Genomic DNA, 16908 nt, shown 5'->3' on the forward strand with positions numbered 1-16908 from the left:
CCCGATTTGTGCATTATTTTGTGTATATTGCAGACACATTAGCACTCGGCTTTTGTGTTTTTTTACTCTGCCGATCCTGTATTTTTTCACAGGTTTATAAATTCCCCTAGATATCAGTGTTGCTAATACCAACCAACCACGGTGTAGCTTTGATTCCAAAACCGCAAAATCCAGAATGAAAGCTGCACTGTGGTTGGTTGCTATGGGAAACACTAAAGCGCCGTCCATGCACACATTAGAAGAACAAACAAACAAAAAAAATAAGGTATGTGCACAGCAAGTCATTACATCATTGCTGTGCATATGATCAAATTCTTTTTGAAGTTTTTTTTTTCTTTTAACTCCTTAGTGACAGAGCCAATTTGGTACTTAATGACAGAGCCAATTTTTACAATTCTGACCACTGTCATTTTATGAGGTTATAACTCTGGAACGCTTTAATGGATCCCGCTGATTCAGAGACTGTTTTTTTGTGACATATTGTACTTCATGTTAGTGGTAACATTTCTTCAATATTACTTGATTATTTATGAAAAAAATAGAAATATGGCGAAAATTTGTAAAATTTTGCAATTTTCAAACTTTGTATTTTTATGCCCTTAAATCAGAGAGAGATGTCACAAAAAATAGTTAATAAATAACATTTCCCACATGTCTACTTTACATCAGCACAATTTTGGAAACAACATTTTTTTTGTTAAGGTACCGTCACACATAACGATATTGTTAACGATATCGTTGCTTTTTGTGACGTAGCAACGATATCGTTAAGGAAATCGTTATGTGTGACAGCGACCAACGATCAGGCCCCTGCTGGGAGATCGTTGGTCGCTGGGGAAAGTCCAGAACTTTATTTCGTCGCTGGTTCTCCCGTGGACATCGCTGGATCGGCGTGTGTGACACCGATCCAGCGATGTCTTCACTGGTAACCAAGGTAAACATCGGGTTACTAAGCACAGGGACGCGCTTAGTAACCCGATGTTTACTCTGGTTACCAGCGTAAACGTAAAAAAAACAAACACTACATACTTACCTTCAGCTATCTGTCCCCGGCGCTCTGCTTCTCTGCACTCCTCCTGCATCCTGTGTCAGCGCCGGCCAGCCGGAAAGTACAGCGTGACGTCACCGCTCTGCTTTCCGGCTGACCGGCGCTGACAGTGCAGAGGAAAGCAGAGCGCCGGAGGACAGACAGCTGAAGGTAAGTATGTAGTGTTTGATTTTTTAACGTTTACGCTGGTAACCAGGGTAAACATCGGGTTACTAAGCGCAGCCCTGCAATTAGTAACCCGATGTTTAGCCTGGTTACCGGGGACCTCGGGATTGTTGGTCGCTGGAGAGCTGTCTGTGTGACAGCTCTCCAGCGACCAAACAGCGACGCTGCAGCGATCGACATCGTTGTCGGTATCGCTGCAGCGTCGCTTAGTGTGACGGTACCCTTAGGGAGTTATAAGGGTTAAAAGTTGACCAGCAATCTCTCATTTCTACAACACCTTTTTTTTTTCTTTTTTCTTTTTAGGGACCACATCACATTTGAAGTGACTTTGAGGGGTGTACATGATAGAAAATAACCAAGTGTGACACCATTCTAAAAACTACACCCCTCAAGGTTCTCAAAACCACATTCAAGAAGATTATTAACCCATTACGTGCTTCACAGGAACTGAAACAATGTGGAAGGAAAAAATGAACATTTAACTTTTTTTTGCAAACATTTTACATCAGAACCATTTTTTTTATTGTAAAAATAGAAATTTAACCATAAATTTTGATGCGCAATTTCTCCTGAATACGCCGATACCCCATATGTGGGGGTAAACCACTGTTTGGGCGCACCGCAGAGCTTGGAAGAGAAGGAGCGCCGTTTGACTTTTTCAATGTAGAATTGGCTGGAATTGAGATCGGACGCCATGTCACGTTTGGAGAGCCCCTGATGTGCCTAAACAGTGGAAGCCCCCCACAAGTGACACCATTTTGGAAACTAGACCCCTTAAGGAACTTATCTAGATGTGTGGTGAGAACTTTAAACCCCCAAGTGCTTCACAGAAATTTATAAAGTAGAGCCGTGAAAATAAAAAAAAATCCTTTTTTTTCCCCTCAAAAATGATTTTTTAGCCTGCAATTTTTTATTCTCTCAAGGGTAACAGGAGACATTGGACCCCAAAACCTGTTGACCAGTTTGTCCTGAGTACGCTGATACCCGATATGTGGGGAGGGGGCACTATTTGGGCACCCATCATGGCTCAGAAGGGAAGGAGCGCCGCTTGGAATGCAGACTTTGATGGGATGGTCTGCGGGCATCATGTTGCATTTGCAGAGGTCCTGATGTACCTAAACAGTAGAAACCCCCCACAAGAGACCCCATTTTGGAAACTAGACCCCCAAAGAGCATATCTAGATGTGTGATGATCACTATGAACCCCCAACTGCTTCACAGAAGTTTATAATGTAGAGCCATGAAAATAAAAAAAAAATCATATGGATCCGTTTTTTTTCAAAAAATGCCGGATTGTGCCTGAAACAAAAAACCTGATGTGTGAAAGCAGCCTAAACCACTGCGCACGGCAGAGCTCAGAAGGGAGGGAGCACCATTTGACTTTTGAGCGCAAAATTGGCTGTCGTGTTTGGAGACTCCCTGATGTACCCCCCAATTCTAACTCCAACCCTAACCCCAACACACCCCTAACCCTAATCCCAACTTGATCCATAATCCTAATCACAACCCTAACGATAATCACAACCCTAACCCCAAAACAACCCTAATCTCAACCCTAACCATAACCCTAACCCTAATCAAAACCATAAATCCAACACACTCCTAATCTCAACCCAAACCTCAAACCTAACCCTAATCCCAATACACCCCTAACCTTAATCCCAACCCTAACCTTAACCCTAATCCCAAAAAACCCCTAACCCCAACCTTAACCCTAATCCCAAACCTAACCCTAATACCAACCCTAATCCAAACCCTAACCCTAATCCCAACTCTAACCCTAACTTTAGCTGCAATCCTAGCCCTAACTTTAGCTCCAACCCTAGCCCTAACTTTAGCCCCAACCGTAACCCTAACTTTAGCCCAACCCTAGCCCTAACCCTAAATTTAGCCCCAGCCCTAGCCCTAAGGCTACTTTCACACTTGCGTCATGTGGCATCCGTTGCAATCCGTCGTTTTGGACAAAAAAACGGATCCTGCAAATGTGCCCGCAGGATGCATTTTTTGGCCCATAGACTTGTATTGCCGACGGATCGCGACGGATGGCCACACGTCGCATCCTTCATGCACTGGATCCGTTGTGTTTTGGCGGACCATCGTCACAAAAAAAGTTCAATGTAACATTTTTTATACGTCGCGTCCGCCATTTCCGACCATGCATGTGTGTCCGTAACTCCGCCCCCTCCTCCCTAGGACATAGACTGGGTAGCAGATGCGTTGAAAACTACATTCGCTGCCCACGTTGTGCACAATTTTCACAACGTGCGTCGGAACATCGGGCCGTCGCATTGCGATGGCCACGTACCGACGCAAGTGTGAAAGAAGCCTATCCCTAACCCTAAATTTAGCCCCAACCCTAAATTTAGCCCCAACCCTAAATTTAGCCCCAACCCTAACCCTAGCCCCAACCCTAACCCTAAATTTAGCCCCAACCCTAATCCTAAATTTAGCCCCAACCCTAACCCTAAATTTAGCCCCAACCCTAATTTTAGCCCCAACCCTAACCCTAATTTTAGTCCCAACTCTAACCCTAATTTTAGCCCCAACCCTAACCCTAATTTTAGCCCCAACCCTAACCCTAATTTTAGCCCCAACCCTAAGCCTAATTTTAGCCCCAACCCTAACCCTAATTTAAGCCCCAACCCTAACCCTAATTTAAGCCCCAACTTCTCCAGCTGCCGGCAGATAATGGCGGGCGCACTGCGCATGCGCCCGTCATTTTCTTACTGGACCAAGTAGCTGGCGGGCAGGAGGGGACGCAGGAGGACCCAGGGGCACCGGTAAATATAGTAGGGTCCCTGAATCCCCCTATTTCTCTGTCCTCTGATGTGCGATCACATCAGAGGACAGAGAACGACAGATCGCTTTTTTTTTTTTTTTTTCCCAGCCGCCGCTAAACAGTTAATTACCGGCGATCGCAAAACAGGGGTCGGTAAAAACCAACCCCTGTCATGTTCTTCGGGGGCCTCGGCTACCCCTGGCAGCCGAGACCCCAAAGATTTTCCGGGAGCCGGCCGGCGGGCACAATGCGCATGCGCCTGCCATTTTTTTGGCCGGAACAAGATGGCGGCGCCCATCGGGAGCCACGACGAGCACCGGGGGAGACAGGTGAGTATCGGGGGGCTACCGGGGACCCCATTTCTCTGTCCTCTGATGTGCGATCACATCGGAGGACAGAGAAATTAAATGGGAAATCGCGTTTTTTGTTGGTTTTTTTTGCGACCGCCGGTAAACTTAATTACCGGCGATCGCAACCCGGGGGTCGGTTAAAAACCCACGAATCATGTTCTCTGCGGTCTCGGCTATCCCCGGCAACCGAGACCCCAGAGAAAATCCGACTCTGGGGGGCGCTATTCACTTTTTCCACAGCGCCATTAATTAGCGGCGCTGTGGTTTAAGTACCCTTAACTGCCGCCGTTAAAAAGCGTATCGGCGGTCGTTAAGGGGTTAAGCACCATTTCAGAAAGGTTCCAGGCGAAATCTGCCTAAAAAAACACTGTGAACATACGGTAAGAGATAAACCTGCTGCCAGAAATGTCTGGCAGTGGCAGAGAGCATGGGACTGCTCGGCCCAGTAGATGCTCCTGTGTATGGGAGGGGTGCACGAGACAACAGCTGGCAAAATAATGGTCTGACAGCCATATAATGCGTACGGCCGCCTTAATAGTGTTAATTTTAGGTAGGTTCACTTCACAGAACAGCGTATTATCCCTCATCCCAGAGAATCAGGCTGGTTATACCAATCAGAATATATATCATATATATATATATATATATATATATATATATATATATATATATATATATATACACGGTATATCTTCTCCATTCTATCAGTCTGTCAAAATCGGACCACCCTCAGATGTCATCCGAGTGCAGCATGATGTTTTCCACTGAGCCATAGGTTTGCATGATCGAGTGCAATTTTACAGATGCAAATCCAGCACGCAACGACTATTTTACTCGTATGGACTCTGTCCATGGAAAAATCAGACATGTGCACGGCCCCATCGAACAAAACTGGTTCAAGAGTGATCCGATGTTGTCAGATCACATGGGACCAAAAATACAATTGTGTACACGAGCCCTCAGAAAGTTTCACAAATTTACGTCACGTGGGTAAAAATGGCGGCGAGTCAATGATATGATAATAATCCAAGTGCAGCGCTACAGAACATGCACATACCGTAAGTAACGATAGAGATAATAGTTTCCCTCAAAAGCCAAAACAATCGGTATAACTCGTGGGTCCTAATAAACGGCCATATAAAGCATATGAAGAGCATATTACTACACCCAATACAGAACATTTGGGGTCTTTTCCGCTTGTAATTATACATTTACCGACCATATAAGTCACAATTGTTCTGCAGGAGAGCAGATGGCAGGCCTGGCATTATAGACGTGTTACACACCCGGCGTGCATGATAATGAGTATGGAAATCAGACTGGAGCCATTATACCAGTGGAGGAAGAAAATGATATGTACGGCACATACAAAATTATATGTAAAAACATTTAAAAAAACACCATGGCGGCACCCACCTTTACACAGCCCTAATACTAGGCAGCGGACATTACACGATGGTCGTTCCCTCCTATACTCCTGTTTAATGGCAATAACTGAATGAATCCATATTCTGCCGATATCTACATCGTTAAAAGGAATACATTTTAATTAAGACACATTTTTTCAGCACAAGTGAATCCTTTAGGACGAGCCGCCTACAGAAGCAGCAGAGGGGATTATTCCTGTAGAAGTGATGGGTGGGTTGTTCCTCGGTGACGCCGCTCAGCACCCGGCTCCGGTCCCAACCACGGGGGCATCATAGAATAAGATCCATTTATCTCCTGACGTCATTGTGTAGCAGCGTCCCCCCACAATGCACGGCGACTGCAGCTGCTCGCCACTCTGATTAGCTTCCTGCTGATAAAAGCATCAGCGCTCATTGGAGGGACAGCGCTCCATATTCACTACACGGCGAGGGGGGATTTATTCCAATTACTACAGCGTGGATGGGGAGGGGGGAATAAAATCACTTATTGTAAAATACTGCAAGACTTGTCACAGAACCTCGGAGCAAGCCTTCCCGGAAGAGAGGACGCAGTTCTAGCTGCAGAAGGGGCGAGGATCAACTCAGATTAACGCCTATGGATATAGGGTGGGAGGTGATAAAAGCCCCTGGAGGTGTAAGGGGTAAGGGCCCAATACTTCTGGCCATATAGTGTATAATTAAGCAATACCCCGTACTTATCTGATAACCACCACTAAGTCTTCATCAAACGTTGGCCATATTTTAGATACCTTAAAGGGGTCCCCCTGTCAAATAGATAGACGTCGCTAGGATGTTCCATGACTTTTGGACTGGTGAGGAGTAAGACCCCAAAGCCCCAATGTAGTGCTACGTGCCCTTTAATTTTTCTTCCCCTACAACAGCGCCCCCTACATTCCCCCACTGCTACCTGCCCAGAATGCGGAAATAAAATGACAAGAGGAAGCGACGCTACATAAATACAGACGCCCTCTCACTCTACAGAGACCCTCACTGATCCTAGGTAGGCCCACCACAATAATACAGTGATTATAATACAGGGGTCGTCCGCCTGCGGCACTCCAGCTCTACTCTGCAGGTTGTCAAATCAAGCTGGGAGTCTCAATACAAGCAGTTGCGGCTCTGTGCACTAGGATATGCCATTACATCAGATGGCAATAGCCCTCTATAGTGTGCTCATACATGACAGATCAGGGGCAGAAACATTCTAACGGGGTCATTACTGCGGCAGGTGCATGGATATCTGCAAACCCCATTCACATGAATACGACAGTCACAGATATATCTGCAAAACAAGTCTGCTGCATGTGAACATATCCTTACTGCTGGTAATAAAGCATGAAGGCAGTGTAGATGGGCAGTACAGTGTTTTCCACCACCTGGTCCATCATCCACGCCAGCGATCTTTGCCCACTGTGCCGCCTCTCACCTGACGACATCCATGGCTCCTATTGATTAGCCGTCCTGGTGCAAAATCATCATGTCGTGCCAAGGCGAGCTAATCAAACACCGAGCCTTGGAAGTTGTCAGGTAAGAGGGGATACAGTGGGCACAGAATACTGACGAGGACGATGGACCGGGTGGTATTAATAACTTCACATCCTCTAGGCTTAAAACTTAACATGTCAGTTACCATTCTTTCCAAAGACGGGCAGTACCCAGGTTGTGTCCGTCACCACCCTACAGAAATAATGGATAGTACAACACCCATGAGTGGGAATCCCTGCTGCTACTGCAGTGCAGGGGCCATAGGGACCCCCAATATCTATAGAAGTCCTGTTTCCAGACTCAGCCATTGATCTCAGCGGCTCATCGCCGGCCTAGTTACACAAAGCCCTAAATCCCCACAGACATCTTCCCATCACCCGCACTCGTCCCCTGCGCTGCCGCAGCTCCTGCATCAGGTCACATCTACAGGAAGCAGATGGCGGCGTCATCCACTCAACACCTGACTGGAGAAGACAAGATGCTCTACCCGTGACCTCTCCTCTGTCACCCTCAGAGCCAACGTGACAATGAAGGCATTTCATGGCTGTGCGCACTAAGCCATCAGCTGGAATTGGGATTCTTAAGACTGTGCTAATGAAGCGGGTGGAAAGCCTCGGGGTGGGGGATTATCGGGTCACGGCGGCTGTAATGGGAGGACAGGACAAATAGTCATCAGAACATAATGGTGGACACCGTGCACGGCCGAGTCACGAAAACCCTTCCATCCACCTCGTCAGCATCCTTCCTGAAGTGAGACACCATTACACGGGGGCGGCAGCTGCTGGGGGGAAGGAGGCCAGGTCACCGCCATGAAGACCCCCGCATATATGCACTCCTGACGATGCATTGTCTCACTGCTCTCTGTGCGCAGCTTGTAGCAACCCCAAAGCCACAAGAGCAATTCACTGCCATGAATACTGGACGGCCGGCAGCGGGATGAGAGGCTAGCAATGTCGGCTAGAGCCTGCCACTATATGCCGGCAGCGGGATGAGAGGCTAGAGCCTGCCACTATATGCCGGCAGCAGGATGAGAGGCTAGCAATGTCAGCTAGAGCCTGCCACTATATGCCGGCACCGGGATGAGAGGCTAGAGCCTGCCACTATATGCCGGCAGCTGGATGAGAGGCTAGCAATGTCGGCTAGAGCCTGCCAATATATGCCGGCAGCGGGATGAGAGGCTAGAGCCTGCCAATATATGCCGGCAGCGGGATGAGAGGCTAGCAATGTCAGCTAGAGCCTGCCAATATATGCCGGCACCGGGATGAGAGGCTAGAGCCTGCCAATATATGCCGGCAGCGGGATGAGAGGCTAGAGCCTGCCACTATATGCCGGCAGCAGGATGAGAGGCTAGAGCCTGCCACTATATGCCGGCAGCAGGATGAGAGGCTAGAGCCTGCCACTATATGCCGGCAGCAGGATGAGAGGCTAGAGCCTGCCACTATATGCCGGCAGCAGGATGAGAGGCTAGCAATGTCGGCTAGAGCCTGCCAATATATGCCGGCACCGGGATGAGAGGCTAGCAATGTCAGCTAGAGCCTGCCACTATATGCCGGCAGCAGGATGAGAGGCTAGAGCCTGCCACTATATGCCGGCAGCAGGATGAGAGGCTAGAGCCTGCCACTATATGCCGGCAGCGGGATGAGAGGCTAGAGCCTGCCACTATATGCCGGCAGCAGGATGAGAGGCTAGCAATGTCAGCTAGAGCCTGCCACTATATGCCGGCAGCGGGATGAGAGGCTAGCAATGTCAGCTAGAGCCTGCCACTATATGCCGGCAGCAGGATGAGAGGCTAGAGCCTGCCACTATATGCCGGCAGCAGGATGAGAGGCTAGAGCCTGCCACTATATGCCGGCAGCAGGATGAGAGGCTAGAGCCTGCCACTATATGCCGGCAGCTGGATGAGAGGCTAGCAATGTCAGCTAGAGCCTGCCACTATATGCCGGCAGCGGGACGAGAGGCTAGAGCCTGCCACTATATGCCGGCAGCGGGATGAGAGGCTAGCAATGTCAGCTAGAGCCTGCCACTATATGCCGGCAGCGGGATGAGAGGCTAGAGCCTGCCACTATATGCCGGCATCGGGATGAGAGGCTAGTAATGTCAGCTAGAGCCTGCCACTATATGCCGGCAGCGGGATGAGAGGCTAGAGCCTGCCAATATATGCCGGCACCGGGATGAGAGGCTAGCAATGTCAGCTAGAGCCTGCCACTATATGCCGGCAGCGGGATGAGAGGCTAGAGCCTGCCACTATATGCCGGCAGCAGGATGAGAGGCTAGAGCCTGCCACTATATGCCGGCAGCGGGATGAGAGGCTAGTAATGTCAGCTAGAGCCTGCCACTATATGCCGGCAGCGGGATGAGAGGCTAGTAATGTCAGCTAGAGCCTGCCACTATATGCCGGCAGCGGGATGAGAGGCTAGAGCCTGCCACTATATGCCGGCAGCAGGATGAGAGGCTAGAGCCTGCCACTATATGCCGGCAGCAGAATGAGAGGCTAGAGCCTGCCACTATATGCCGGCAGCGGGATGAGAGGCTAGAGCCTGCCACTATATGCCGGCAGCGGGATGAGAGGCTAGAGCCTGCCACTATATGCCGGCAGCGGGATGAGAGGCTAGCAATGTCAGCTAGAGCCTGCCACTATATGCCGGCAGCGGGATGAGAGGCTAGCAATGTCAGCTAGAGCCTGCCACTATATGCCGGCAGCGGGATGAGAGGCTAGAGCCTGCCACTATATGCCGGCAGCGGGATGAGAGGCTAGCAATGTCGGCTAGAGCCTGCCACTATATGCCGGCAGCGGGATGAGAGGCTAGCAATGTCGGCTAGAGCCTGCCACTATATGCCGGCAGCGGGATGAGAGGCTAGCAATGTCGGCTAGAGCCTGCCACTATATGCCGGCAGCGGGATGAGAGGCTAGTAATGTCAGCTAGAGCCTGCCACTATATGCCGGCAGCGGGATGAGAGGCTAGTAATGTCGGCTAGAGCCTGCCACTATATGCCGGCAGCGGGATGAGAGGCTAGCAATGTTAGCTAGAGCCTGCCACTATATGCCGGCAGCGGGATGAGAGGCTAGTAATGTCGGCTAGAGCCTGCCACTATATGCCGGCAGCGGGATGAGAGGCTAGCAATGTTAGCTAGAGCCTGCCACTATATGCCGGCAGCGGGATGAGAGGCTAGTAATGTCGGCTAGAGCCTGCCACTATATGCCGGCAGCGGGATGAGAGGCTAGTAATGTCAGCTAGAGCCTGCCACTATATGCCGGCAGCGGGATGAGAGGCTAGTAATGTCAGCTAGAGCCTGCCACTATATGCCGGCAGCGGGATGAGAGGCTAGAGCCTGCCACTATATGCCGGCAGCAGGATGAGAGGCTAGAGCCTGCCACTATATGCCGGCAGCAGAATGAGAGGCTAGAGCCTGCCACTATATGCCGGCAGCGGGATGAGAGGCTAGAGCCTGCCACTATATGCCGGCAGCGGGATGAGAGGCTAGAGCCTGCCACTATATGCCGGCAGCAGGATGAGAGGCTAGCAATGTCAGCTAGAGCCTGCCACTATATGCCGGCAGCGGGATGAGAGGCTAGCAATGTCAGCTAGAGCCTGCCACTATATGCCGGCAGCGGGATGAGAGGCTAGCAATGTCAGCTAGAGCCTGCCACTATATGCCGGCAGCGGGATGAGAGGCTAGAGCCTGCCACTATATGCAGGCAGCGGGATGAGAGGCTAGCAATGTCGGCTAGAGCCTGCCACTATATGCCGGCAGCGGGATGAGAGGCTAGCAATGTCGGCTAGAGCCTGCCACTATATGCCGGCAGCGGGATGAGAGGCTAGCAATGTCGGCTAGAGCCTGCCACTATATGCCGGCAGCGGGATGAGAGGCTAGTAATGTCAGCTAGAGCCTGCCACTATATGCCGGCAGCGGGATGAGAGGCTAGTAATGTCGGCTAGAGCCTGCCACTATATGCCGGCAGCGGGATGAGAGGCTAGCAATGTTAGCTAGAGCCTGCCACTATATGCCGGCAGCGGGTTGAGAGGCTAGTAATGTCGGCTAGAGCCTGCCACTATATGCCGGCAGCGGGATGAGAGGCTAGCAATGTTAGCTAGAGCCTGCCACTATATGCCGGCAGCGGGATGAGAGGCTAGTAATGTCGGCTAGAGCCTGCCACTATATGCCGGCAGCGGGATGAGAGGCTAGTAATGTCGGCTAGAGCCTGCCACTATTACCATCCTGCAGCACAAGGCCTGGGCAGAGGAGGCCTGTACCTGGAGCCTCAGGTATATGGGGGTGGAACCCAGGTGTAGCCCCATGTCTCCTATAGGGCAGTCACCTGCAGGCCCGGGAACACACACATTATATATTACACATACTACAAACATTACACATATACACACAGACATATAATATACCGCACATTACACATATATGAACACATACATCCTTTATATTATACATACATATCTCCATACACACATCCATTACATATTACACCCCCCCCCCCCCGCAGCACACGCACGAACCTCCCCCCTGCTCTCGGCAGCTCACGCACGACCCTCCCCCCTGCTCTCGGCAGCTCACGCACGACCCTCCCCCTGCTCTCGGCAGCTCACGCACGACCCTCCCCCTGCTCTCGGCAGCTCACGCACGACCCTCCCCCCTGCTCTCGGCAGCTCACGCACGACCCTCCCCCCTGCTCTCGGCAGCTCACGCACGACCCTACCCCCTGCTCTCGGCAGCTCACGCACGACCCTCCCCCCTGCTCTCGGCAGCTCACGCACGACCCTCCCCCCCTGCTCTCGGCAGCTCACGCACGACCCTCCCCCCTGCTCTCGGCAGCTCACGCACGACCCTCCCCCCTGCTCTCGGCAGCTCACGCACGACCCTCCCCCCTGCTCTCGGCCGCTCACGCACGACCCTCCCCCCTGCTCTCGGCAGCTCACGCACGACCCTCCCCCCTGCTCTCGGCAGCTCACGCACGACCCTGCTCTCGGCAGCTCACGCACGACCCTGCTCTCGGCAGCTCACGCACGACCCTCCCCCCCTGCTCTCGGCAGCTCACGCACGACCCTCCCCCCTGCTCTCGGCAGCTCACGCACGACCCTCCCCCCTGCTCTCGGCAGCTCACGCACGACCCTCCCCCCCTGCTCTCGGCCGCTCACCCTCCCCCCTGCTCTCGGCAGCTCACGCACGACCCTCCCCCCCCTGCTCTCGGCAGCTCACGCACGACCCTCCCCCCCCTGCTCTCGGCCGCTCACGCACGACCCTCCCCCCTGCTCTCGGCAGCTCACGCACGACCCTCCCCCCTGCTCTCGGCAGCTCACGCACGACCCTGCTCTCGGCAGCTCACGCACGACCCTGCTCTCGGCAGCTCACGCACGACCCTGCTCTCGGCAGCTCACGCACGACCCTGCTCTCGGCAGCTCACGCACGACCCTCCCCCCCTGCTCTCGGCAGCTCACGCACGACCCTCCCCCCCTGCTCTCGGCAGCTCACGCACGACCCTCCCCCCCTGCTCTCGGCAGCTCACGCACGACCCTCCCCCCTGCTCTCGGCAGCTCACGCACGACCCTCCCCCCCTGCTCTCGGCCGCTCACCCTCCCCCCTGCTCTCGGCAGCTCACGCACGACCCTCCCCCCCCTGCTCTCGGCAGCTCACGCACGACCCTCCCCCCTGCTCTCGGCAGCTCACGCACGACCCTCCCCCCCTGCTCTCGGCAGCTCACGCACGACCCTCCCCCCTGCTCTCGGCAGCTCACGCACGACCCTCCCCCCCTGCTCTCGGCAGCTCACGCACGACCCTCCCCCCCCTGCTCTCGGCAGCTCACGCACGACCCTCCCCCCTGCTCTCGGCAGCTCACGCACGACCCTCCCCCCTGCAGCTCACGCACGACCCTCCCCCCTGCTCTCGGCAGCTCACGCACGACCCTCCCCCCTGCTCTCGGCAGCTCACGCACGACCCTCCCCCCCTGCTCTCGGCAGCTCAGCACGACCCTCCCCCCTGCTCTCGGCAGCTCACGCACGACCCTCCCCCCTGCTCTCGGCAGCTCACGCACGACCCTCCCCCCTGCTCTCGGCAGCTCACGCACGACCCTCCCCCCTGCTCTCGGCAGCTCACGCACGACCCTCCCCCCTGCTCTCGGCAGCTCACGCACGACCCTCCCCCCTGCTCTCGGCAGCTCACGCACGACCCTCCCCCCTGCTCTCGGCAGCTCACGCACGACCCTCCCCCCTGCTCTCGGCAGCTCACGCACGACCCTCCCCCCTGCTCTCGGCAGCTCACGCACGACCCTCCCCCCTGCTCTCGGCAGCTCACGCACGACCCTCCCCCCTGCTCTCGGCAGCTCACGCACGACCCTCCCCCCTGCTCTCGGCAGCTCACGCACGACCCTCCCCCCTGCTCTCGGCAGCTCACGCACGACCCTCCCCCCTGCTCTCGGCAGCTCACGCACGACCCTCCCCCCTGCTCTCGGCAGCTCACGCACGACCCTCCCCCCTGCTCTCGGCAGCTCACGCACGACCCTCCCCCCTGCTCTCGGCAGCTCACGCACGACCCTCCCCCCTGCTCTCGGCAGCTCACGCACGACCCTCCCCCCTGCTCTCGGCAGCTCACGCACGACCCTCCCCCCTGCTCTCGGCAGCTCACGCACGACCCTCCCCCCTGCTCTCGGCAGCTCACGCACGACCCTCCCCCCTGCTCTCGGCAGCTCACGCACGACCCTCCCCCCTGCTCTCGGCAGCTCACGCACGACCCTCCCCCCTGCTCTCGGCAGCTCACGCACGACCCTCCCCCTGCTCTCGGCAGCTCACGCACGACCCTCCCCCCTGCTCTCGGCAGCTCACGCACGACCCTCCCCCCTGCTCTCGGCAGCTCACGCACGACCCTCCCCCCTGCTCTCGGCAGCTCACGCACGACCCTCCCCCCTGCTCTCGGCAGCTCACGCACGACCCTCCCCCCTGCTCTCGGCAGCTCACGCACGACCCTCCCCCCTGCTCTCGGCAGCTCACGCACGACCCTCCCCCCTGCTCTCGGCAGCTCACGCACGACCCTCCCCCCTGCTCTCGGCAGCTCACGCACGACCCTCCCCCCTGCTCTCGGCAGCTCACGCACGACCCTCCCCCCTGCTCTCGGCAGCTCACGCACGACCCTCCCCCCTGCTCTCGGCAGCTCACGCACGACCCTCCCCCCTGCTCTCGGCAGCTCACGCACGACCCTCCCCCCTGCTCTCGGCAGCTCACGCACGACCCTCCCCCCTGCTCTCGGCAGCTCACGCACGACCCTCCCCCCTGCTCTCGGCAGCTCACGCACGACCCTCCCCCCCTGCTCTCGGCAGCTCACGCACGACCCTCCCCCCTGCTCTCGGCAGCTCACGCACGACCCTCCCCCCTGCTCTCGGCAGCTCACGCACGACCCTCCCCCCTGCTCTCGGCAGCTCACGCACGACCCTCCCCCCTGCTCTCGGCAGCTCACGCACGACCCTCCCCCTGCTCTCGGCAGCTCACGCACGACCCTCCCCCCTGCTCTCGGCAGCTCACGCACGACCCTCCCCCCCTGCTCTCGGCAGCTCACGCACGACCCTCCCCCCTGCTCTCGGCAGCTCACGCACGACCCTCCCCCCTGCTCTCGGCAGCTCACGCACGACCCTCCCCCTGCTCTCGGCAGCTCACGCACGACCCTCCCCCCTGCTCTCGGCAGCTCACGCACGACCCCACCGCTCTCGGCAGCACACGCATGACCCCCCCTGCTCTCGGCAGCACACGCATGACCCTCCCCCCTGCTCTCGGCAGCACACGCATGACCCCCCCTGCTCTCGGCAGCACACGCATGACCCCACCGCTCTCGGCAGCACACGCATGACCCCACCGCTCTCGGCAGCACACGCATGACCCCCCCTGCTCTCGGCCCCCTGACGCATCTACTCTTCAGGGCTAGTCGGATGCATTGTGATCAGACACCAGCAGCGATCATTAACCCCTTCCTGCCCCAGAGAGGTGAGGCCAATGACAAGTGCAGCAATCTGCTGTGGGGGATATTCCTGGCTACATCGGAGGAGGGCGGCACACTGCCCGGGGGCCACACTCTGGACATGGAGGCCGGGCACAGTCCCACACTCGGTGTCCATGGTGGCAGATGGATGGGATCGGCGGGCAGACAGGTGCGGGCACACGCTTACCAGGTTGAGCACGGTCTCCACGATGTCCCGGTTGCTGACCTCCCCCACCTGGATCAGCCCGATCAGGACGGCGAATTTCATCCTCATGTTGCGGATGGGCACGGACGGATTGATGACCCCGCCGGGCAGCACCATGGAGCCCCCCGGGGCATCCCTGTCAGGGCAGCCGGCCCCCGGCTTGTGGTCGGCGCTGGCCATGTCTCCGCACACAGCGGATCCTCCAGGAATAACGGGGCTGCTGCTGCTGCTGACTGGTCCCGGCGATCACCCGGCAACAGCACGGCCGGCAGTCACAGAGAGGAGACACCTGCGGGGGATGCGCCGACTAATCCACGGTGGGTCCCGGGGTGCGGATCCTGGCAGAGCCCCGCTCCTCCATCACCATCCGGGGGAACGGGAGAATGCGGCGGCTGCAGCTGGCGTTGTTGTGATAGAGCAGACAGCGCTCACTCCTCCGCCATGTTGACGCCCCCTGCCTGCGGTAGGGTGAACTGCGCCTGCGCCAGCGCCGACCGGGGGCGGGGCCGAGTCCGCCTAGCGACCACAGGGATGGACAGGTGCACAGGTGCCGGGCGCGGGGAGCGCCGAGTGTGGGGGGCTCAAAGTGCGGGGGGCTCCAGAGCTTCTAGTGTCATCCCTCCTGAGTCATGGCCCCCGCTCATCAGTTGCGGTTTCTCCATTTTTCTGGAGTCATTAGGGTATGTTCACACGTTCAGGATTTCCATCCTTTTTTTTTCAGGACAGTTTTTTTAAAAAACTGCAGCTCTTGGCAGAAAACGCAGGTCCTTTTTTTGTCCTTTTTTGATGCGTTTTTTGATGCGTTTTTTTATCCTTTTTTTATGCAGTTTTCTATGCAGAGACTGTGTGTTTCCTAGGAAGCTTTTTAGGGCTAAAATGGCTGAAAATACCCTAACCCTACCCCTAACCCTACCCCTAACCCTAACCCTACCCCTAACCCTACCCCTAACCCTACCCCTACCCCTATTCTAACCTTAGTGAAAAAAAAAAAAAATTCTTAATTTTTTTATTGTCCCTACCAATGGGGGTGACAAAGTGTGGGGGGGTGTCATTTACTATTTTTTTATTTTGATCACTGAGATAGGTTATATCTCAGTGATCAAAATGCACTTTGGAGCGAATCTGCCGGCCGGCAGATTCGGCGGGCGCACTGCGCATGCGCCCGCCATTTTGCAAGATGGCGGCGCCCAGGGAGAAGACGGCCGGACGGACACCGGGACGCCGGGTAAGTATAAGGGGGGGAGATTAGGGCACGGGGGGGGCATCGGAGCACTGGGGGGGGGCATCGGAGCACGGGGGGGGCGGGATCGGAGCACGGGGGGGCAGCCACACTCCGCCCACGCACTTCCGCCCGCTCCCCCGCACTTCCTGCTGCAGCGGTTCTGCACATCAAATCGCAGTAAAACCCGCAGATATATTTTTGATCTGCGGGTTTTACTGCAATTTTGACCTCACAATGGAGGTCTATGGGTGCAGAA

At 55.4% G+C, this 16908-nt stretch overlaps 1 protein-coding gene across 7 annotated transcripts in view; it reads right to left on the bottom strand.

Annotated features, from left to right (window-relative positions):
* Positions 1-15895, bottom strand: part of NBEA (neurobeachin) — an 899093-nt gene extending 883198 nt beyond the window's left edge. For all 7 annotated transcript variants that reach the window (XM_069758980.1, XM_069758976.1, XM_069758974.1 and 4 more), the window contains exon 1: positions 15413-15895. In XM_069758980.1, coding sequence (XP_069615081.1) covers positions 15413-15610 — 198 coding nt within the window. In that variant the 5' untranslated portion in view covers positions 15611-15895. The remainder of the gene's footprint in view (positions 1-15412) is intronic.
* Positions 15896-16908: the final 1013 nt, after the last annotated feature.

This window comes from Ranitomeya imitator, chromosome 3, assembly GCF_032444005.1.
Source record: "Ranitomeya imitator isolate aRanImi1 chromosome 3, aRanImi1.pri, whole genome shotgun sequence".
Lineage (NCBI taxonomy): Eukaryota > Metazoa > Chordata > Amphibia > Anura > Dendrobatidae > Ranitomeya > Ranitomeya imitator.